Source organism: Sander vitreus, chromosome 21 (genome assembly GCF_031162955.1).
Source record: "Sander vitreus isolate 19-12246 chromosome 21, sanVit1, whole genome shotgun sequence".
NCBI classification, from domain to species: Eukaryota; Metazoa; Chordata; class Actinopteri; order Perciformes; family Percidae; genus Sander; species Sander vitreus.
In genome coordinates, this window is record NC_135875.1 from 6,419,558 (window position 1) to 6,444,285 (window position 24,728).

At 41.7% G+C, this 24,728-nt stretch overlaps 2 protein-coding genes across 10 annotated transcripts in view; one reads left to right on the forward strand and one right to left on the reverse strand.

Moving 5' to 3' along the window:
- The window catches only part of tanc2b (tetratricopeptide repeat, ankyrin repeat and coiled-coil containing 2b), a 152,841-nt gene extending 134,324 nt beyond the window's left edge, over positions 1-18,517 (forward strand). For all 9 annotated transcript variants that reach the window (XM_078279331.1, XM_078279334.1, XM_078279332.1 and 6 more), the window contains 14 exons: positions 169-329; positions 2,567-2,675; positions 2,787-2,909; positions 3,115-3,351; positions 3,495-3,701; positions 4,845-4,938; positions 6,433-6,566; positions 6,848-6,971; positions 7,348-7,523; positions 8,356-8,488; positions 10,696-10,787; positions 12,909-13,055; positions 13,255-13,355; positions 13,577-18,517. In XM_078279331.1, coding sequence (XP_078135457.1) covers positions 169-329; positions 2,567-2,675; positions 2,787-2,909; positions 3,115-3,351; positions 3,495-3,701; positions 4,845-4,938; positions 6,433-6,566; positions 6,848-6,971; positions 7,348-7,523; positions 8,356-8,488; positions 10,696-10,787; positions 12,909-13,055; positions 13,255-13,355; positions 13,577-15,650 — 3,912 coding nt within the window. In that variant the 3' untranslated portion in view covers positions 15,651-18,517. The remainder of the gene's footprint in view (positions 1-168; positions 330-2,566; positions 2,676-2,786; positions 2,910-3,114; positions 3,352-3,494; positions 3,702-4,844; positions 4,939-6,432; positions 6,567-6,847; positions 6,972-7,347; positions 7,524-8,355; positions 8,489-10,695; positions 10,788-12,908; positions 13,056-13,254; positions 13,356-13,576) is intronic.
- Positions 18,518-18,611: 94 nt separating this feature from the next.
- On the reverse strand, positions 18,612-23,356 carry g6pc3 (glucose-6-phosphatase catalytic subunit 3). The gene is made up of 6 exons (XM_078279340.1): positions 22,989-23,356; positions 21,884-21,990; positions 21,695-21,785; positions 21,467-21,585; positions 20,875-21,016; positions 18,612-20,757 (listed from the first exon to the last, which is right to left on the reverse strand). The coding sequence occupies exons 1-6, from the start codon at positions 23,204-23,206 to the stop codon at positions 20,415-20,417; spliced, it is 1,020 nt and encodes a 339-aa protein (XP_078135466.1). The 5' UTR covers positions 23,207-23,356; the 3' UTR covers positions 18,612-20,414.
- Between the last annotated feature and the right edge of the window lie 1,372 nt (positions 23,357-24,728).

The following is a 24,728-nucleotide window of genomic DNA, read 5'->3' on the forward strand; positions in this document are numbered from 1 at the left end:
TAGTGGTGTTCAGCTTGCTATCAAGAAGAAACGGGGAGGATTTTTTTGTGCACTGAGCAAAATTGACATGTATTATTAAATCTGTGAGAAGGTTAATGTGCACAGTGTTTTGGATTCATTTTGTGTTTGTAAATGTCTAAATAATCAAAACAATGTCTGTGGCTGCAGGGCACGCTGGACTGGGAGGATTTCCAACAGCGTGTAGACAACCTGTCAGTCTTCCTGGTGAAGAGGAGGGACGGTACCAGGATGTTTGTTCACCCGTCCTTCAGGGAGTGGCTGATCTGGAGAGAAGAAGGAGAAAAGACAAAGTTCCTCTGCGATCCGAGGTGAGGACGGGCAGGAGACACCCGTGGATTGAATCTGTGATCATACTGAATGTTTAGAAAGAAGGTTTATGCTCAAAGTCTTAAAGTGGACATATTATGGTTTTCGGTGTTTTCTGTCATATCTACAATGTTATAATGTTGGATTTTCATGTTAAACGTGGCAAATAATGAGGCAAACGTATTTTAGAGAAATCCCGTGAGCTAAAACGTTGAGGTTTCCAACTGTTCTGAACGCTCCGGTTTCAAAAGTTGTTTCTACTCTCGGCTAAGTATTACGCAACTCTAAGCCGGCCTTCTATGATTGGTTATCTGCTCCAGGTAAGCAGGACTGGAGTGTTTTTTTAAAGCCACTGCGGTGTTAGCATTGTTGCACGTAACTACATGCTAAAGGCAGTCAAATATGGCATTTTGGCTGCCAGTGTTAAATTCTCCCCAATTCCAAGTCACATTACTCCTGAAACATTTTCTGTTTATGTAGTATTTGGTTTAAAAGCCTTTATCTGCCTTTATTTTTGACTGTAGAAAGTGCTGCTATATTCTATTAGTGTCCACTACTAACTATAGTAGCTACATAGCTAACGACAGTAAACAATGCCATCTAGGCTGCCAGTGTTGTTAATTCTCCCCAATTCCAGGTCGCATTATCTGCAATTTTTGACGGTAGAAAGTGCTGCTTCGTTCCACTACAATCTAACGTTAGCATACTGCTAACTGTTAAGTACAGGGGACATGTCCGGTTGTGTAGTATTTGGTTTAGAAGCCTTTATTGGTGATTTTTCATGGTACAAAGTCCTGCTATATCCTCTGTTGCAGTAGCTCCAGCTTCAACTAGCTAGTAGTGGTGGGCGGATCGATCGAAATATCGATAATATCGATACCAACGTTGGTATTGATATTGATCAATACCAGTGTAATAATGCACTGCTGCGGTTTCATCAAAGAGGCGACCTGGCTGTCTGTGTCAGTGTGTAAGTGCCGCTGCTTTCTAGTGCCGCTCCTGTCGTAGCGCGGAGCAGGCACACTTTGCTCACTCCCCCCTCTTGTGATTTGATGTTGTACCGTCACGTGACTCAGCAGCGCCAGGCAAACAAGCAAGCAAGCAAGCAGCCAGGCCCAGCAGCGGCCAGCAAACACACACAAGCAGCACAGAGACGGAGCAGAAGAATGGCAGAGAGAAACGCCGTGTGGCTAGATTTTCAGGCTGAAAATGAAACAACGGCAAACTGTATAATTTGTAAAAAGGCCGTAAGATACAGTGGTAACAAGAAATTTATACAAGCATATGAAAATTCTGTCCTGGGTTTTAACTTATTAATAATCCAAAGTTAAAATCACAAAAACACAGTGGGAAGAAAATTCATTCAGATTTAGCGATTCAATGATGCATCCACCTTAATTACTAAAAAGTATCAGTATCGTATCAGTATTGGCGACTGGCCCTGTATTTACTTGGTATTGGATCGATACCAAATATTGCAGTATCGCACACCACTACTAGCTAGTGAAACAAAACTGGAGCACACCGGAGATTCTAGGAAACACACTGGCCAATCAGAGCAGACTGGGCTTTTCGGGAGGAAAGAGACAGGCGCTCCAACAGAGCGTCTCATACAGAGGGTGTATACAGGTGCAGCAGCCATGGGCAGTATGAGAAAAATAAAGTGTTTTTTTTAACATTAAAGCATGAAAACATGTTCTAGTACAAACATAATATGCAAGTTTTATCCTGAAAATGCTATATAATAGTTGCCCTTTAAGGAAACAGCAATTCTTTAGTTTTTGCACCCAAAATCCCTGCTTGCTGCGGGCTTTATAATAGGAGGAGGTTGTTAAAAAAAATCATTGGTTGTAAATCTGCTACACAAAGATGTAATCACTAAATCTCAGCTGTTTTCCAAGAAGTCGAATTAACGAGACTCCAATTTAAAAAAAAGGAATTTATGAAGAAAAAAAAATTCTTTTTTTCTATTTATCACAGTTTCACCAAAAGATTCTTCTGACTGCCACTTGCTGCTGTATCTTGTGTAATATGCTAAAATGTATTTTTAAGGCCTCGGCTTATTAGTCAGTTAGTCGCAGGGACATTATGTTTATCTAGCAGAGGAAGTGTCGGAACATTTTATTTCCTGTATTATAATGAAAACCGATTGCACCAACTGCGCAGGTGACAACACAATGTAATGAGCTGATGAGTCAGTCTCAAGTATTGAAGGATTCTGTGTTCGTCCTCTCTGCAGGAGCGGTCACACCCTGCTGGCCTTCTGGTTCTCTCGGCAGGAGAACAAGCTGAACAGACAGCAGACTATTGAGCTGGGCCATCACATCCTCAAAGCACATATCTTCAAGGTATACCATTATTTGTCTCCTCACACATCTATATACACACGCACACGCCCCCGCACAGCTGTGGTCTGGCTCCAAAGTAATGAATATTTACACTCTATCTCTCTCTTCAAGGGTCTCAGCAAGAAAGTCGGGGTTTCCTCATCCATCTTGCAAGGCATGTGGGTATCCTACAGCACAGAGGGCCTTTCAGCTGCACTTTCTTCACTCCGAAACCTCTACACTCCCAACATCAAGGTACAGGCGCTAACCTAGCAGAGAGGAGTCATACTTTAAGAATATTTCAACATTTTCTGGGTACCAAATCAAGACAACTTCTCGAAATATGCTTCACAGAAAACGTCCTTTTTCTGGATAGAGATAGTTTGAATATTGAAATCCATACCAACTGTGTCAATTTTGTAGTTCCTCATTTAAAAATATATATTTTTTTTCTGTCCAGGTGAGCCGGCTGCTTATGCTGGGCGGTGCCAATGTGAACTACCGTACGGAGGTGCTGAACAACGCCCCCGTCCTGTGTGTCCACTCCCACCTGGGCTACATGGACATGGTGGCTCTGCTGCTTGAGTACGGTGCCTCTGTCGACGCTCAGTCTGAAAGCGGCCTCACGCCGTTGGGCTACGCCGCCGCTGGGGGACACATGGCCATTGTGACTGCGCTTTGCCGCAGGAGAGCAAAGGTGTGTGAAGGGTGTGACTTTTCTCTGTAATGTATTCTGTAATAGATCACTTCCATGTCCTGATAACGGGAGCTAAATTGTAGCTCCTTTTGTGATCTTCCTTGGAATTTGTTTTCCTGATCAACTCCACGTTACGTCAACAGGTGGACCACCTGGATAAGAACAGCCAGTGTGCTCTGGTTCACGCAGCCCTGAGGGGCCACATGGAGGTGGTGAAGTTCCTCATCCAGTGTGACTGGGGCATGTGGCAACAGCAGCAGCAGCAGTCGCCGCAAAGCCAACAGGCCTTCACCAAGAACCACGCAGTGCAGCAGGCCCTCATCGCTGCAGCCAGTATGGGATACACAGAGGTACAGCAGGGGGAGGGGGCTGATGGGGGTGTAGGCAGTGTAATGGTTTTAATTATCATGCTCTCCAGTGTCTTTAACTCCTAATACTAATAGTGACAATTTTACTTTTGGAGTAAGAGAGTTCTTTTTTAAAGTTCTACATTTGTGGAGGTAGATTTTGCTCAGTTGTGAAGCTGCAGAGGAAAAAAACATAAACAACTATATAATAATAATAATAATAATAATAGTTATTATTATTATTATTAATAAGACATTCTGTGGGTTTATGCACCACAATCACTCCAAGGCTGTTCAGTAAATAATTAAGTCATAACTTATAATTTCTCATTTAAGCTTACATTACAGTACATCAGCCGTTTTTTCACCAGAGCAGCCCAAAAATGCTGTGTTCCCAGGAAGAAAAAGGGGATGCAAGGAGAATCAGACAGCACTGAAATGTTGATGATGATTAGTGTGTGAGCTGAAGGCAACAGAGAGGAGACTCGTCTCTGCATCTCCTTCAACTGTTTTTACACTACATAACATTGAAATGTTCAGCTCATTGCAGAGAAGTGTGGGGTTACTTTTCTTAGTGATACTGTATACTACATATTGAATTATTGTCGAATGTTTTACTGCAATTTATCTTTCAATACACACTTGTGACTAAATGTTAAAAGTGCCAGAAGAGACATAGAAATAGTCAAACTAATTGAGAGAGAAAGCACTTTGAAAATGCAGCAAAGCTCTTCGCAAACCTTTACATTTAATTTGTGAAAAGGGAACGAGCTAGAGTATGATGGAAGGGAAAAGAAGTTAGGGGAATAGAGAGATGTAAAGAGGGAAAATGAAACCAACAATATATAACTTATCATTATGTGGTAAATCCTGCTTCAGCTCTAAAAAGACTAAAGCAATGAAACTTTTGTTCCAGCAGCTGATTGGCCGATGTCTGGTGGTCGATGTAGTTGCTAATGATGACTGTCAGTCATCTAAAATTCAACCTTATTAGATTACATATAAAAGGAAAGTAGATTAATGATAACACGTGGTTTTACTTTTTTGATTTCTTTTTTTGTTGTTGTTTCTAACATGTTTATCTGAGTCTTTTTAAAGTAAACTTGGACATTTATCCGTGTCATCTCGAATCCTGTCCCCCATCAGATTGTGTCCTACCTGCTGGACCTGCCAGAGAAAGATGAAGAGGAGGTGGAGCGGGCTCAAATCAATAACTTTGACACCCTGTGGGGGGAGACAGGTGGGAATACCTACTTTAGACAGACATTACACCAATGACACCCAGACAGATGACTGTGAATGCTTGATGGTTCATGTAGTTGTGGAATCTCTGGACAGCATGTGAAAAATAAACGGTACAATTCAATGGGTCTTTTTAACGATCTAAGGAGTGTTTTGTGGGAGTGTTTTTCTGAGTGGCACTGCGAGGCAGAGCGCTGCAGTGCGGATATGAGAGATTGTTCTTGCGTGTCTGTTTGCTGCTGCTGCTGCTGCTGCTGCGTCAGATGCTGATGGCAGTGCAGTGGTGTCATTGGAGCACAGACAGGGCTGGGCTCACACTGAGGAGGGGGAGGGATGAGTGTTCTCCAGGGTGCTTAGAAATTACTAGTCCAATTGCCCTGTGGCCGGGTGTTGAGAAATTCAATGTATCACTGTATCCTAAAGCAATGAAACCTCATTGCGAGCCCTATTCTACTATACGGCTGAGTGATTTTTACTCACTCAGCCGTAGTTTCATTGTTTATAAAAGATCAGAAGGATAACAGTTGTTCTGGAAGATGAGTTTTAATCCCAGTGTTGCTGGAAAGGTCAACTGAAAATACATTATTCTTTCACAGCCAAAGGGAGAGTATGTATGCACAGATATACTCACTGAACTGTGTATATCAAAGTGTTTTTCCAGCAAAGAATAAATAGGTTTGAACTAGAGCGAGACATATTATCTCATATATCGGTATCAGTGTACGTATGTGCTAGCTGAGTAAGTAACAAATGCAGGGACAGTGTCACCGTTACATTGTCCACCAGAAAGCACTGAAAAGTTTATTTTTCAACCATATAATGTCCCGCTTAGTATGTCTCTTGTTCCCAATTAAAAAAAGAAATAAAAACAAGCAAATAAACTTGGCTCTCTGCTCTTTTCCTTCCTTCTCTTCTCTGCTCTACTTCTCTTTAAAGCAAGACTTTAAAATGAATCCCAGAAATGCTGTGTTTTCCCATAGGGCATAGTTTTGTATCAGCTATAATTGATATTTTTATAATAACATGCATCAATGTATGATTCTACAGGGAATTATCACCCAAATCGGCAGCTCCCATTGGCTTTACAGAACTTTATGAGCTTCAGCTTGTCCATGCCACAACATTACTGTTCCGTATTCACACCGCTCTCATAGCGTCATTTCTGGCTGCAGAAGGCTAAAAAGCTCTAAAAACGCACTGCAAACGTACCTGCTCAGACACAGTTAGCAACTAGCTTGTGAACATAGTGGAGCATTTAACAGCTATGAAGCCAGATATTTTCTTCAGGAGTTGGTAGAGACAAAAAACAGAGCTGAAATATTTGACTTTCATCATTCATGTGGACAGCAACATGACGCCAAATAAATGATAATGTTGCTTCATAACTGCTAGATGGGTAAATAAGTGAACCAAATTAACTTAAAAAGTGATGACCACATTTACCCAACTTCTCCTCATCTCATCTCTGATCATTGTGTGTTTGTGCATCCAGCTCTGACTGCAGCCTCTGGTCGGGGGAAGCTGGAGGTTTGTCGTCTGTTACTGGAGCAGGGGGCGGCTGTTGCCCAGCCTAACAGACGAGGTATCGTCCCGCTGTTCAGCGCCGTTCGACAGGGACACTGGCAGGTTAGTGGCCACCTGATCCCCTTCCTTTCAAGAATTTGAATGCATTGGCTTTTGTATTTAAGTGGACACCAAGAATAGGTTTTGCTTCCCCTGGCTTACTCCAAAAGGCAGTAGAGATGTGGCAGTTATGCTCTAGAAACTTATGTTGTTGTTTTTTGCTTTATTTCCATTTGGTTGCATGAAAGATATTGCAATTTTTCCAGCTCACAAGCACGAAGCAAGCATGAAAGCCAGTTGCTGTTACATAGTGACATGGGTGCTGCTGTATTTGGGTGTTTTAGATCGTGGACCTCCTCCTCACACATGGCGCAGATGTCAACTTGGCTGACAAGCAAGGTCGTACTCCTCTAATGATGGCCGCCTCAGAGGGACACCTGGGGACTGTTGAGTTTTTACTAACTCAAGGTAAGCTGCTATAAAGGTAAAATTATGGGTTTAGCACACATTTAAAACAATAAATAGAAAACCAAAGTACAAATAGAAACTGGTAAATGTATTAAAATTTGAACGGATGAGCTAAGAATACAAGAATATTTGGTGTACCAGGGGATTTTTATTTTCTCATACTTGTCTAAATCCCGTAGTCCTTCGTAGAAAAAAAAATCACAGCCACTGCACTAATAAGAATGAGCATAAATATAGTTTTCAAATTATGTTTGCAATAATTGCAGCCAAATGAAATCGGAAGCTAATTTTAAAAATCCATCCAAATGAAATAAGCATGTAGTTATGAAAAGAATTCAGCCTGGCTGTGTCTCACTGCTGCCTTTTCTCTTCCCAGGAGCCTCTCTGTCTCAGATGGATAAGGAGGGACTGACCGCTCTGAGCTGGGCCTGTCTGAAAGGCCATTTACCTGTCGTCCGCTGCCTGGTGGAGAGCGGAGCCGCCACCGACCACGCAGACAAGAACGGACGCACGCCCCTCGACCTGGCTGCCTTCTACGGCGACTCTGAAGTGGTAAGAGTGTAGATCCGTGAATTAAAAGGGCTGTGTATCGCACGCCCACTCAGAAAGGCTTTTGGCTTATTGTTGCTTCACTTTGATGTTTGACCTTTACTGTGCAGAAGGATTTAAGTGCAGAGTTTGACACAAATTCACCTGCTGAACGGGGAAAGTTTCTCTGTGCTAAGGATAGGCCCTTTGAAATGCACCTTCTCATTCTTAACACAAACATGGAAATTGATAAATAATGAAACAATTAGTTTCCTAGTAATCAACTAGTCGATCAACACAGAACCAATCTACTATGTTGAAAGTTGATTATTGATCCAAGTCATTTTGTAAATGTTCTCCAGCTTCTCAAATGTGAAAACTTGCTAGTCTTCTTAGACTTTTATGATAATAAATTAAATATACTGTTCCTAAAGACGCCCCTTTGGGCTCCAGGAAACTACTTCTGTAAGAGGTTTATATCCAAATGATAAATTCTGATTCATCTGTTTCTTATCTTTTTTTACATCAAGAAAAATAACATTTCATGTACTATGTTTCTCGGATGTGTGCAGTTATTCAGCTGGCTGTAAACACACCTACCGTATGGGTGGGACAAAGACTATTTCTTCAGTGATGCACACCGGAATCAGTTGCAATCCCTCTGTACATGACACAGAGTCAATCTGGATTTTAAATGTTGCACTTAACTCCTAATGTAGATATTCTAGCTGGAGTCTGGAGCAGATGAGAGATATCATTCACGGTTACAGTTTTTGGACTCAGCACATGGACAACATATGATTGTTCTTTCAAATGTTCCCCCGCCTTTTCTCACCACATTTCTCTGTCTCTTCAGGTCCAGTTCTTGGTTGACCATGGGGCCATGATAGAGCATGTAGACTACAGCGGGATGCGTCCTCTCGACAGGGCGGTGGGCTGCAGAAACACATCGGTGGTGGTCGCCCTGCTCAAGAAAGGAGCCAAGATAGGTAAGAGCAGGTTGACAGACTAAAGAGCCAACCATTTAACTCACAAAGGACCTCTTCTAAATGCTGCATCTTTCTCCCGTAGCGCCATATTAAAAGGTTATTTGCCTGCCGTGAAATAAGATACAATTTGAGATTGTATTTTGGTTGAAAAGGTCATTAATTGGAGTTGAAGCATGAGCTGCATGAAAGACCATGAAGGGAGACTCCAAAGATGAGAACGCATTTTCTTTTAAGTACACACTTCTTGCTGGTCATTATAGTGCACTGTCGCATTTTACTGCTATAAGCCATGGATTCAGGTTTGTGCCTCCATGATGCTTAAACCACTTCCTGCTATTATATGTCATCCGCCCCCCCCACTGCCGCATCGTGCTGCTTTTCCTCAGCTATTTATGGCTCTGATGTGCGTTTCTTTTTATTGTTATACCGTTGCCGCTGTGTTGTTTTGCTTTTTCTCTCTCTCTCTCTGTCTGTTTGTCGGTCCGGCTATCTCCATCTGTTTCTCTCTCAATCACATCCTCTCTCTAGTCCTCTGCGGTTGCTCAGTGACAGGTTGCTTGTAATGTTTCTTTTTCGGTATCTCTCTGTTTTCTTTTTTTTCCCCATTTTGTTTTTGCTGAGGCACTTATTTCCGCTTCTCACTGCTGCTTTTTTTGTTCCTTTTCTCACTTCTCCTTCTCCTCCACCGCCATCTCCTCTCTTTCTCTTTCTCTTTCACCTTCACGATGTTTCTATCTGTTTTCTCTGGCAATTCTGGCCTCCCCTTCCTCGCTCTGCCCTCCCACTTAAACTCCTTCCCTTGCTCATGACCTCCTCCTTCTCCACCCCCTCACCCAATACCCCTCCTCTTGCCCCCATCCTCCGCCTCTCTCTCCGGCCCCAGGATGTCAGACGCTGCCCAGTCGGCCCCGAGGTAAAGCCAAGGCTGTCGACTTCTCACCCCACCAGGCATTTTGACAGCTCTATCTCCTCTCTCTGTGTTGTCTGTGTCGCCCTAAGTGTCGGCAGGCCAGCTTAGCTACCAAAACCTTCTCAAACTGACAAATAATAATATGCAAAGGTATTAGCACTGACAGTGATGCAGTCGGGATTGCCTAGAGGTAGATGCTAACATCCGAGTGGTTAATGACAGCATGCCCTGCCTCCAGCCTGTGACGTGGTATCAAAGTGTTGACCTTCCATCCCACAGATGCATGACGGAAGCCCTCAGTAACACTTGCGTGGTAGTGATTTAGCTGAAGTGCATGTATTTGTAATTCCTCTGTACCACCGCCACCACAGACTGAGGTGATAAACCACTGTGCTGTGCATCGTTCATCTTCCAGACGTTTCCTCAATGTCAGCTAGGCCAGTCAGCAGCATTCCTCCCCTCACCACCAGCTCAGAGGACAGCTAACGCCTGCAGAGCTCCGTTATATCCCTCCTGCTTGCCTCTTTTGTTTATCGTACCTGCCCTGTGTCTCCTTGTGCAAGATCCCCTTCCTTTTCATCTCTCTGGTGTGTGTACATGTGTCAAGGATTGCTGTTGCGCAGATACAGAAAAGACACGTCAGTTTTAGTCAAGGGACAAACAGTCTGCAGGGATTAAGTGTCTTTTTTTCCTTTTTTGTTTTAAATACACGACACAAGTTGTCCTGCTCTCCTGCTGTTTTTGATCACATCCCTGAATCAGTCAGTATTACGAAGAATGACTGTACATCTGCACGTCTTGACAAGACAGAAAATGTGTGTTGATAGAAAGACATGACAGCAGTTTTTTTTTTTTTTTTTGTGCTCTACATCTACTCTGGGTTTGCCTGGGCCAAAACATATTTGCAGATAATTGCTGCAAATAATAGTTTAATCAACTATTTGAAAACAATTCAAAATGTGCTCATTCTGCACTCTAATTAGGCAAACTCGACTCTCACCAGGGTTACAAATAATAATAATTATTGGCATATAGTATTTGACCCAGGTCTGATGTCCCATAGCAAGGTCACAGTGTTCTCGAGGTGTCAGAGCAGATTTTTGTATTCTTTTCTCTGCAGTGGATTGCCTGTCTTTTCTTCTCCATTCCCCATTTTGGCTGTTGTCCTCATCCCTGTTATTAATGTTGTGTGTAGTGTGACTCCCAGTCGCTCCTTCCTTCCTCCTCTTCTGCTTATTGCTGTGTGTCTTTCTCACTGTGTTTTTGTTTTCATCTGCTCTTTTCCTGTGTTACCCAGGTCCAGCCACATGGGCCATGGCCACCTCCAAACCCGACATCATGATCATCTTACTCAGCAAACTCATCGAGGAGGGGGACAGCTACTACAAGGTCAGAGAACAGGCCAGGCACTCTGGAGCTCAAATTTTTATTGATTGAATTAAAAATAAATATCTTCTAAATGTGAAATGTAAAAATATACTGATATCATACCACATACGTATTTAATATTACTTTCTCAGCAACGACTGTGTATCGATCCTATTTCTTTCTGTTATGAGCCATACTGTGTGGCCAAGGCAGAGATGTTCACAAGTCATTTTTTGGAAGTCCAAGTCGAGTCTCAAGTCCTTGAGCTCGAGGTCAAGTCTCAAGTCTTTGAGGGGCAAGTTCAATCAAGTCTCAAGTCGTTTGCCACGAGTCCAAGTCTCAAGTCTCTGGCCATCTGATCTGTCCCTAACACTGTATTGTTAAATCTTATGAATTCGAAGCATGTCCTGTAGCTACCATCCATACAGTACAGTATAAAAATCAGTTGTAGGATAACTTTGTGGGATCTCCTGCAATGTAATCTGAAGAAACACAAATTAAGAACTCTGTTTCAATTTCATAACTGTATTTTTCAACATTTTGGTATCTGCACCAAAAAATACATGTTTGTCTGTGTTACTAACTGGCTGTAAAGCCCAACCTCATCATGCATTACATTTTTCAGTGTTCAGAGTTTGAGGGAAACATCCGTATTGAAAGTTAATACACCAAACATGGTGCAAACATGTGAGAAGTGATACTTTCCATATTGCTATTTAACAACAACCTGGTGAAATAAATATTAACCTAAGTCTGTCACATCATATGGATACAACTACAAAGATACAATTTGCCTGTTCCCAGCATTAGCACAACACTTTGAGATGGTTAGCTTGTTACCTGTGACGATATATGCTAAATGTAACGTCTCTTTCACATTAGCAAGTGACTGACCTATTTGGGTGCGTTTTGAGATGCCTGATGAAGTTCGACGTTGTTGATCCGGCATCATTTATCTTGGCGCCACACACCTTGCATGTAGCTGTTCGCTTACTGCCACTGTTTACGAAGTTATTGAAAGCAAAACTAATGACAAAAGGCACAACTCCGGGAGGACTTGGTGTCGCCATCGTCAATGCATTTATATGAGTGCGCGCACATAGGCATAGCGCATGCATTACGTTGCACATTATAGCAAAGGGCAGGGGATATGCAGCTCGTCATACGTTTCCCCAAGGTATATGCGCCAATAAAAGAAAATAGAAATACATGAATGAATTTAGATTTAAAAATAATTGCATGAAAACGGGTTGTTGATGAGTCTCGACACTCGAGTCCGAGTCAAGTCTGAAGTCTTTTGGGTTGAATCGCAAGTCAAGTCTGAAGTCAGCTGTTTGTGCGACTTGAGTCCGAGTCTCAGACTCGAATCCCCATCTCTGGGCCAAGGTAGAAAAAAGCTCTTAGTTTTATATTATATACATATGTTAATCATGACTCTTCATGTGGGGTTTTAGTATATCTGTATTGTCATACATTCTATTCAAGTATTTCCCTGATCACCCAAGTATTTCATTGTCAATGACAAGCAAATAGATTTTTAAAGTTGACCTACATATTATCTTATCATATTATCTAAACTGAGAACAAATTATTAAAGGGTCCCCTATTGTAAAAAGTGAGATTTCCATGTCTTTTTTAATTATAAAGCAGGTTGAGGTTCTATATAAATACTGTGAAAGTATCAAAATGCTCAATCCACAGGGAATTGAACACAGCCCATTTTCAGAAATTGTACCTTTAAACGAGCCGTCAGGAAAGGTAGGTAGAAAGTGCCGCTACAGTCATTGCCCGGCTGCAATGATAGGGCAGATGCAACAGACCCGAAAACGGATCAATCAGAGCAGACTGGGCTTTTTTGGGAGGAGAGACAGGAGTGTTTCAGGGTGAATACAGGTATATTCAGACACACAGTATGAGAAAACGAATGTGTTTTTGGAACATTAACGCATGTAAACGTGTTCTAGTAGAAACCAAAAATACAAGTATAAACCTGAAAATAAGCATGATATGAGACCTTTAACAAATGTTATGATAAATGTATCTTAATGTCTAGCTCTGGTTCATATTGGGAAGATTTTCAGATTAGCTTTTTATTTCACTGTGAAGGGAGGATAACCAGTTTTCCTTCTGTTTGTCCAACAGAAGGGGAAGGTGAAGGAGGCAGCGCAGCGTTATCAGTATGCCCTCAAAAAGTTTCCACGCGAAGGCTTCAGCGAGGACCTCAAGACATTCAGGGAACTCAAAGTATCGCTCTTCCTCAACCTGTCCCGATGTCGGAGGAAAATGAATGTAAGTCTGCAGATGACCACCACGAATGATGTTTCAGGGATTTACTGAAGCAGACTTATTTTAGATTCACTTTTGAGATATTTATTGTAATAAAGAAGCAAACCAAGCAGTATTAGACATCTGAACATACTGAGGCTAATGCTATATTTTCCTATGTCTGGACTATTGATATGTGTTGGGTGTTGTTCAATCACTCCAGGACTTTGGGATGGCTGAGGAATTTGCTACGAAGGCACTTGAACTGAAACCAAAATCGTATGAGGCATACTATGCCAGAGCACGCGCTAAACGTAGCAGCAGGTACACTCCTTTCCTCTATACATCATAGTCAATTAAATATGTGAAATACTCTGTGATATACATTTAAAATTGTCTCTGCAGCTACTGTACGTTCTTCTCTCACATTTGTGTACATGTATTGTGACTCCAATATACTCCTCCATACAGTTTTGGATGTCTTGTCAATTGTTAGCGATTTTGGACAAATATAACTTTTCCCCCAAAACTTTTCCTATTTTCAGACAATTTCCTGAAGCCTTAGAGGACCTAAATGAAGCCATAAAGCAGTGCCCCAACAACCGAGAGATCCTGCGGCTGCTCCAGAGGGTGGAGGAGGAATATCACCAGCTCAACCAGGAAGAGCACCAGCAGCAGGACCTGGAGCTGGAGCCTCCTCCCTCCCCTCCTCCTACGCCTCCCCCAGAAGACGAGGAGTCCCTGTCCCTGTCCTTGTCCATGCCTCTTCCTCCTCCCCCAGAGCCCCGTCTGGAAGACATGGAGCCCGTCCAGGACCTGTTTGAGGACGAGGACTACCTGGAGCAGGAGCTGGAGGCCATGTCTGTGGGTCTGCCCCCACCTGAGTCTCACACCAATCCTTCCAGCCTTCCCATCATTCAGAGCCCACCGCTCTCCCCCACACATCCAGATCACATCTACTTAGCTGGAGGTTCGCCCATGGGCCAGCCCTACGAATATCACCCCACCTCCTCCTCCATGTCCTCTCCTACCCGCGGGTCATACCAGCCCACATCGCCCTCCCTCTCCCCGACACATCAGAACCACTACCGACATAGTCCGCCTCATACCTCCCCAGTACACCAGTTGTCCTACGGCTTCAGCCCGCCTTCTATGGGTGGTGGGGGTCAGAGCATGGATCACCAGAGCCCACCGCCTTCCCCTTTACGTCGGGCTGCTCAATACAGAGCCAGTCCACCAGTAGAGAGTGTTTGTCTATACAGGTCCCAGTCTGGGTCACCTGTGCGGTACCAGACAGAGCAACTCCCCGGCCGACCCAAATCTCCCCTCTCTAAGATGAGCAGCCAGCGTTCATTCCAGCTGAGCTCTCAGCCCTCTCTGGCCTCCCAGCACCACCAAGCCCAAGGCCTTCGTCTTCAGCCTTCTATAGCCCAAATAGTTCGCACAAACCAGCCCAGCAATGTGATGGGCAACAGCATCTACAGTGGCCAAATGGGCCACTCCATGGGTGGTCGCTACCAGGGGGGTTCAGTGGACGTTGAGAGCCGGCTGGTGTACCAGCCCTCCCTGGATGGACGGTCCATGCCCCAGGTCCAGGCCAGCCTCAGTTCTGGGGCCCTCTGTCAGCACGGCGGCCGAGGAGGGGTTATGGAGTCGGGCCTGTTGAAGGATGATCTACCCCAACGCCCCTCCTCTGCCTACCGCGCCAGCAGCGGGGGCCCGGGGGGCATCCGTTACAGCCAGACACCTCAGATAAGCCGTAGCCAGTCAGCCGCCTACTACCCAGTGTCTGAACACATACTGGAGCGAGCCAACGCCATGCCCCCCTGCCAGCTGGGCTCTCCTGAGATCCCCCACATGGTGAGACGCCCCGTCAGTGCCAATACTACTGAGATGAAGCAGCATGTGCCCACACCCAGGCCTCTCATCCATTCTCAGAGCGTAGGCCTTCGATTCTCCCCCTCCAGCAACAACATTTCAACTGGATCCACCTCGAATTTAGCGCCCGGTTTCAGGCCTTCCTCTTCCATTCAGCAGATGGAGATCCCCCTGCAAGCCACATATGAGCGCACTTGTGATGACATGTCTCCCATCTCTCCCTCCCAGGGCGGCGGTGGGCTGTATCCGGGCGAGCCCACCCGCTCTCGGAACACACCCTTCATGGGCATCATAGACAAGACGGCGCGGACTCAGCAGTATCTGCATCAACCCTCGCGGTCCAGGGCAATGACATCCATGGACTCTGCCATCAGCCCCACTTCGCCTGGCCAGCTGGTCCAGCAAGGCTCCACCTACAGTCCCCCCGCCTCACTGGGCAATATCGCTTACTACAACAAGACCAACAACGCCCAGAATGGACACCTGTTGGAGGAGGACTACTACACCCAGACCCAGCCCCCCTCGCTGGGCAAGCTGGCCAACGGCTCCCGCGGCAGTGGGGACATCCTGGAGCGGGTCAGCCAGGTGCCCACCTACCCGGATGTGAAGGTGGCGAGGACTCTGCCCGTGGCACAGGCCTACCAGGACAACATGTACCGCCAGCTCTCACGTGACTCCCGGACCCAAGGCCCCACCTCCCCCATCAAACCAAAGAGACCATTTGTGGAGTCAAATGTGTGATGGCCTGTCTGTGATTGGGTGGTTGGACTGGGCATGTTAGTGGGAGTGAGAGGAGAAAAATATTTAGCTCAACAGCAGATGATGCTGACCCTTGTGTATGTGACATGATACAAACTCATCTTTAAGAACTCATCAGAGACAGTCAGAGAGAAAACCACACACTAAGGATATTAGACATTATCTTTAAAACATAACTAACAGTGAGAAGTGATTATTTCATTATCATATTCTGCATACAGGTGGGATAACAGGAGGGTCCTAAGTTCTGATCTCATACTAAATCAAAGACTAGTGCACTTCCAGAATGTTGTGTGGCACAAAGTTCCCACAAGTGAACACAACAGGTGGGACTGTAGGAGTGAAAGTACTAATCATCGGACTCTACTTGTGGACTTGTATCCATCTTCTGTTCTTTCAAAGTGTGCTCTTAACCAAGGTTGCTAGTAGGCTCTATTCTATGTAATACAATATTATATGTTCAATACTGTACATTGCTCAGAAAATACAAATGGCTCAACAACTCAGTACTTAGAGAAAAATGACAATATTTATAATTAAGTTATATATTGTACATAGGAAGAAAACATAGTTTGCGTTTGAATTGTATTCTGTTAACCCTGCCTTTGTGTCCCACTGCTAGTCATATGGATGTGGAAAACCGACCAGGGTAAGGAATGAGGGACATTGACTAACTTTGAATGATATAATTACCTCTATTGTGTCAAAATAAAAAAAAGATTTTGTCATGGTTTAATGAAAGAAAATGCTTTCTATGCTGCAATGCGTCCTCAATGATCTGAAGGCTGCAACTAACAAGTATTTTCTTTTATCGATTCATCTGCAGATTATTATTTTTTTTCTGTAAAATGTCTGAAAATAGTAACATATGCACAGTATAATCTAACAAGACGTCTTCAAATGACGTGTTTTGTCCGACCAACATTCCAAAACCCAAAAATACTCCGTTTACAATGACATAAACACAGAGAAAAGCAGCTAATGCTTATATTAAGAAGCTAGAACAATGACATGTTTGCCCTTTTCATTTCCTGTCAATCAAATAGTTTTGAGCTCGAGGTTTATAAACACAAATTGAGATTAAAATCTTACCCAGAGTACCACAAAGTGCATGTATATAAAAGTCTAAGATGCATTTTGGTAGAATGAAAATCCAACAGTTGCACATAGTCCTTACTCCTTTTTTGCTTATCATTTTCACGTCTGAACCTAATTTCTGAGGTTCAGATAGAAAATATTACTTTTCTGTATTCCTTTTTAGTATCATTACTGTATCACAGACCTCGTTATATAACAGTGTCAAGGCTGCGATCTCAAGAGTTTTCTTGACATATTGGACCGCTTTGAATACTAATCATCTGCTTATATAAACAGGCAAAGCATCAGTTGCCTTCGTTTTGTACAAGCTCATATGGTGTTTTTGCAGAATTCATAAAACTTGTTTCAAGGACAGATTGCTGTATTCGATTTTTTTCTTTTTTAAATTGGCCTTGAGCGCAATAAATTAGTTTCTGGTTTTAATCTTTGGTTACAGGAATTTCAAATCAATGAATGATGCGAGTCAGATGATGAATAGAAAAACTTTTGGTAGGTGATTTTGTCATGTGGCACATTAAAGTTCGTCTTTGTCCCTCGTCCGTAGGTAATTGCGCTGTGTGTTCCTAAGAGGGAGAGTACAGTACATATGCTAGTGATGGGTTACAATGGATAGTGCTCAGCGATTAAAAGCAAGCAAATGCATACAGGACCACTGTTACAGACATTTCCCTTTCTCCTGCATTAGTTTGTGTTGTTTCTTTCTACCCACAATGCATTTTTATTCCGTCACTTCTGCACTAAAAATGCCTGTTAAGTTCTTAACTGAGGGTGCACTTTATGTATTTTACTTACTTTGTTACGGTTGTTGCATTTAGAAAAAGTGGTTGTGTGATCAGGAAGACCTCTGACCAGTGATACCAGACTATCATAGACACTATTATTATTATATGATTTACAAAGCAGTGATGAATGACAATATGAAGAGCAAACAATGTTTTTTAAACTGGTGATGTATAGACTTTCTAGCACAAGTTGTATGTACTGACTCAGATATTCCACTCGGTCCAGCTCGGGTTTGTAAGTGAAGCAAGTCTGTTTCAAATCTTATTTAAGTATTTCCACATCATAAAAAAAGTATCTGTCTATCTCTTAATTAGCCAGTCTAATCCACTGGTCTTGCACACATCTTGAAATTAAGTCAAATCCACTGCAAAAAAATAAAAAAAGTATGACTCCATATTTGGAGTTTGGGTGATCGAGAAAGTGGAATAATGAGAATATGGAGTTATTTGTATATGTGGGAAAAGTTATAGATCATTTGTAACATTTTACTTTGGTTTCTCTGATAAAGAATATCTAAAGAGACATTCTCAGTTTCACCTGCAGAGAGATTGCCCCACTTATCTTTGCAGAAATGAAGATATAAAGTGTATTATACTTAATTTAAGAAGACTTCTAAGTTGAGGATATTTGAGGGTGTATGGTTTTAAGCTGTCTATGTATATTAGTTTGCTGTAAATAGTCTGATGCATGTTCTATTCTTTCAATGAGCTCAAGCAGAAACAGAAACATGTATAGCAGTGTTCTGACTCTGGTGTGTGATATAACGTTCGGATCAAGATAAGGAGACTGCTATCCCTGAACTATCCTTATCATTTTCCTTCAACCTCACCAGACAAAAGCAAAAGGTTCTTTTATTTTATTTTAATGTATTTGCTTGCTGAGCAGAGTTCTCTTGTCTGTAAATGTGAGCTTTCAGATCGCTGTGATAAAACGTTTAATTAAAAACAATAAAAAAGAATGTGTTTTTATCTCATGATAACTGATTGTAATCTGTACAGTTAAACCTATGTATTGGAGAAAAAAAGAACATATTTATAAATGGTTACCAACTGAAACACGCCCTGCATGTCAGTCATTTATTTTACTGAACATTTGAATAGAACATACACATATAATTTGGATGATTTTGGTCCACAAAACAAAATAAAACACTAGTGTGTCGACAGAGTAACAAACTAATATACAATATAATATAATCCATTGCAACTACCAAAAATACGTAAAGTTACATTCGTAAAGCTATTTATGTTTAAAACAATGGTGATGTTGCATTGGATTTTATTGCATTATTAAGTGTTCATGTAATTTACATTGTCATACATCTGTTGACCTTTTAAACAAAGTTTGACCAAAATATTTTTTTAATTGCTGAATTTTGCAATGTGCATTTTTAAAGGGTAACTCCACTTATTTTACACATCAAATCTGTTTACAGGTCTTGGGCCTCTAGATGGAGCTGCACAAAATCTGACAAATTGCCTCAAGTGATGTTACTTGAGTCAGCGTCAGTTGTGGATGAAGACTACAATTAAAAAAAAAAAATCTGTGGCGTTAAAAAGCTGCTTGAGGCTAGCGGCTCAAGACTACATGCTACAAGCATAACACGCCCGAATCTCCAAACTGAACTGTTGGTGGTTGAGTTGCAATGTGGGTAATGTAGGTGCCAGGTTTTGACAAGGAAGAATGTGTGGAATAAAAAAGAAGATACTTCTAGTTCTACTGCATCGATATCTTTAACTGTCCATCGGTATAGGAGTGCAATGCTAAACCGGTGGAGTACTATTTTGACTTTTCTTGGGTAACATAAACAGCGACTATAAAGTTCTTGCAGACCAAAAAATCGTAGTGATCGTAGGATCAACAACTCTTGACTGTCTTCACCACTTGTACTCACTTTATGAACAATATTTTAGTCCTCGGACCTTTAAGTAAATCTCTTCTTCTTTTTTTTTTTTTTAAATCTGATTTACACAATCTTTTACCTGATGGTAAGGTCTGAGGGCTGAAACATCGTCGATAAAGTAAGTACAAATGATCGAAAAGATGTTTTCTCTGAAGCCTTTCTCTGGTAACATTCAGAAGCAATGGGGTTTTCAAGCATGTATCATATTTTTTGATGTGCAATACCTCAAAACTGCACTTTCACCACAGAACAACTCACGATTTCCCCAAAAATATTATAGTATTAACACTTATTATTATTGCTGTATATAGATTTACTGCAAATGTGCGGTAAATTAAAAATCTGATACAATCCTCACACTTAAAGCTTCAGTGCGTAAATTTTTGATGTGAATGAACGTCCGTTACATTCAAGCCATTGCCAAATGAGTTGCTACAAAGCTAATTAAGACTATCAGCTGCACACAACTCTCTCTGTGTTTCTCAGTATGGCTATGTTCAGAAGATTGTGTCGTCCGGTGACTTTACCGTGCAGAAACTTCAGCGAAGATAATTACCTCTTCTGAAGAGTCCATGTTTTTTTAATCCTCCGTGTCCTCCTTGGCTACTAGCAACTGTGTGGAGGGGGGGGGGATTGGTGCGTGCATGATCACGGAAGGCTTGTATCATGTGGACGCATCAACAGTTTTGTTGTCATTACTTAGAATTCCTCATGGGGGCGACAGAAACTACGCACTATAGCTTTAAAGACCATGTAATCATTTAAAACCATTACGTCACTGACTGAAGACTCCTGCCAGTTGAATTGTAAGAGAACAAAAACAAATGTTGAGTAACTACCTACAGCTTTTACACACTCATGAAATACATACATTAGACATTTAAAGTGCCCAGAAACTCAGGAGGAAGCTATCGTTTTTGGAGGTGTGAAAGACACCTTTAACATTGAGGGGAAAATAGTTTCTAGTCCTTCTTCTTTTTGTGTGTGAACAGGTAAACCATTCCAGGCACAAGCACCATGACAATCTGAGGTACTATGACGAATTTGACAAAGAACAGGCCATAGAAGAGTCCTTGTGGTCGGACCGGGAGCGGCAGACGATTGACGTGGTACAGTCCCATGGACGAAATGGCCAGAGACAAAGCCCGTGGAGCCCAAGGCAGAGAATATCCGCCAGGCTTCCAGTACTGGGCCAGCCCCAAACCCAAAAGGGCCCCGCAGTCTCGAGTCAGAGATGAGAATGGGGCTGAATCCAAACGAACCCACTCTGCACGGCTGCACCATTTCTTAGCCAAGGTAATAGACCTGTGGAATAGATAGAATATGTCCAGTCTAGGAAAGAAAGATTTACTTCACCTCACAGGGCTTATTACACAGTGAACAGACTCACCAATACACATAAATGTAATAAAAAAGACTAACCAGGAGAGGTCGATTCCCAGCTGCTGCAGTCCAGCATGCAGCATCAGAGTACCGAGCAGCAGCCCGATGCTGAAGCTAAAGAAGAACAGCAGGGGGCGTCCTTCTGGTACTCTGCGGCTCAGAACCATCCCCAGAATGAAACCTGACAAAAGAAAGTCAATCAGTTCAAATTTGAAGTGAAAGCTAGACTGTATTGCTTAACCTCTGGGGTAGCAAAGGGTAGAACACAAATGCTATGAAATTGTATTGCTAACACAATATATTCTGTGACACAATATACATTTTTTTCACCCGACAGAGATTTTTCTATACCGTTTATACGGTAGTTAACATCTCTGAGTGTATTAGGCTACAGTGGAAATTGTTGCAAATCAATTAACTACAGTTTTTATAGTAATTTTGAATGAATATGATTTTTGCATCAGTGTGAAGAAGTACTTAAATTCATTAGTTTAGCCTAAAACAGCCAATACTGTCCGGTTGTTTTACCCATTTTTTATGTAAAATGATTACGTACAGAGATAGAGGATTAAATCCATATAGCCTACCCACACTCCATGTTTTAGCTTGTGCATGAAACTGTTGGTCAGACCTGTAATGGAGCCAGCGATGACCTGGTGAGGGAAGTGGGCGAGGATAAAGATCCTGGAGATTCCAACTGCCACCAGCATCACCACATAGAGCAGGTAGGGAGCAGCTGATAACACCACACTGGAGCCACAGAGAAAGAGGTATTCATTCAAAAATAGCTCTGATATCCTTCAATTTCTTGCATTTTCAAAGCCAAAACAGCATATTTGTTTATTTGAAATGGGCATACCTGTGAGTGCGTAAGTACAGAGATGACCCCAGTGAGGACACCACGACCCACCAGACTGCTGCCGTCACCATCGCATGTCCCGATGGACTCCCTGAGAGACGGACGTTAGCTTTACAGCTGACTGTGCAATGAATTAAGTGTACTGTCTATGACTGATGCATGTTATATTTTTCTTTGAGGACTTCTCACCTGGGCCGGTTTCACAGGTGGAGGAAAACTGGTGCACGTTGGGTTGCTTGTTGACGAACAGACCTGATTCACCTATCCACCAGAAAGGCCTTTCTCCAAACAGCATCCTGGGAAACGTACATTTATGTATTGGTCATAAACGTACATGGTGTTATACTGTACCAGATTGTGTAACAGCATGACTTTAGGTAGCGTTTATACTCTGGATATTAAATCTACTTCTGTTTGTCCTAACATTGTTTGTACAACAATCATTTAATACTCATTTCCCTTTCAGTTTCTACTGCCCTATTCACCTTTATCCCATATTTTTGACCAAGATTTTCTATTTTATGGTGTATAATTTCTAAAATATTATCCTCACAATTCTTAATTATCTTTTAGCCAATTTATCAGCAACTTTGTTTCCATCTACTGCCATTTGTGCTGGTGGTATTCAACAAAATATACATCTATTCCCAGTTTTAGAAGGTTTCTCAAACCGTTTTGAGAACTGTGCATATCAGCGGTGACATTCTAGTTTTATTCTGATTGTTTTAACCTTGCCTATCCATTGTAGACTAATGTGTGGTGTGTGTGTGTGTGTGTGTGTGTGTGTGTGTGTGTGTGTGTGTATGCAGATAATCTATTGGATATTTTTTGAGGGTTTTAACAATGCCTAACACATTAACTATTTAGGTCCCTGGATCCATCTGTAAACATCTGTAAATAATTATGATAGCTATGCTTAATATGCTGTTGTCATAAGTAACCAATGTTATCAATATTTAATTTGATATTACCCCTGAGAAAATCCAATACCACTACTAATTACCGTTACTAGACTGTCCTTTATATAAAAGGTTCCGCTTTTATCGGTTTCACCTCGGACAGTACACACGGTGGGACTGCATTTCCTATAGAAGCTGCAACGTCAACAGAATAAAATATAAATGTCTTTCTGACTTCATTGTTGTGAATAAAATATGAAAAATAAAAGACTACAGTTGTCGTTGAATGCCAACAGCAAACGTTAGCTTCGTGCTAACATGTTAGAGATAACTAAAAGCTAGCTACACATTAAAAAGAATGTTTAAAACATGCTGGCTGCTTCTTTTAGCCTTACCATTTAAACACCAAGTTTAACCACTCCGATATAGCTGCTACCCAAAGCACCGCAACTCCAGCTCGTTTGCTGATGAAATATGTGAAAGGAAAGACGAGCAGGAAAGCTGCTTTGGGGTCTCCAATGTGAGTGACAACTAGCCACATTTTTTCTTGACTTATCGTCCTCTGCTGGAGACTTTCAGCCATCCAGATACCTTGGGTGTAAACAGCCTCCATGACTGCGTCCTCTCCCAATACTATAACGTTACTTGGATGTGGATGCAAAAATCAAACTGCAATCCTGATTACAGAGTAAAAGAGAATCTTTGCTGATTATTTTGTAGTTCAGGAAGTGCTGCAGCATGCAGTATGGAAGCCTATTTCCGCCAATGTGATGAAAAAAGCTGATCAGCTAAAAAAGAAGATCTGGTAAATAATTATAATGAGAAACTTTGTCAAAATAATGAGTTAGTATTTATCTCAAAATAATTACTTAGTATTTAAAAATAATGACTTAGCATATTTTGAGACAGCTTCTCATTATTAGAGATACTAAGTCATTATTTTGATACACTAAGTCATTATTTTGCGACACTAAGGTGTGAGATACTAAGTCGTTATTTTGATATACTAAGGCTATGTTTACACTTGGCGATCGACTTGACTATGCAAGAGCGCTTTGTGGAGCGGTGCTAATGCTAACGTTAGATAAAACAAAACGGTGAAGCGAGCTAGAGGAAGAACAGAGCAGTTCTACTAGCGTTAGATAAAACAAAGTGAGTTCCCCCAACTGTCATTCCCTCTACAGGGAGCACCCGGTGACGCTCATATGCTCCGACTCAATTTTTTCTTGTTATGAAAACAACAGGTCAGAAAAGTTTAACTTTTTTCAACTTCAAAAAGACGCTCTGAGCTGCAGAAAAAAAACTTTGGCGTTTAAAAAAGCGCTCAGGACTTTTTCGAAAAAACACGGTTTATTCTATAGGATTATGATTTAAAACAGACGCTAGCAGCATAAAAAAAGACACCAAGTGAACATAGCCTAATTGTCATTGTTTTTTTGTTTTGAAATACTAAGTCATTATTTTCAGTTACTATCTCATATACTTTTTTAAAGTTTCTTTTTTTTCATCACATTTGCAGGAAGGGGCTTCCATACTGCTAGCAGTACCGTCAGATCTCCGGTAGGCCACTTTTTTTTTTCCTAGGATGGCGAAGGCATGACCCGCCCTACTCTTCCTCTGATTGGCTAGTACTCGTTACCTTCTCTGGTTGGGTTGGTTAGGTTTAGGAAAGAGGAGTGGTTAGGGTTAGCTGGCAAAAAAATACTCGACTCTGGTAGGGAGAGTACTTGGAATGGAGAGCGGTTGAATCAATGGGAGACAAAGCCACAACTTTGTACTTCGATGAATGGAATTATAGGCTATTTACATTTCATCTACAATTAAAACATTTAGTAGACTATATATATATATATATATATATATATATATATATATATATATATATATATATATATATAATGATAAAGCATGATGTTAAATAGATTAAATAGTAAATATAGATCGTTGTATTAGAAAAAATGACCATAACCTGACATACTTTTTAACATTATGTAAGCTATATATATATAAAGGTCATATACATTCAAATCAATGTATCCATGACAAATGTATCACACACAAAAATAGTCTTAATTGCCTTCCTTATTTTTAAGGTATCTTAGTGTTAAAATATTGATGCAGTTCTTGATAAAAAA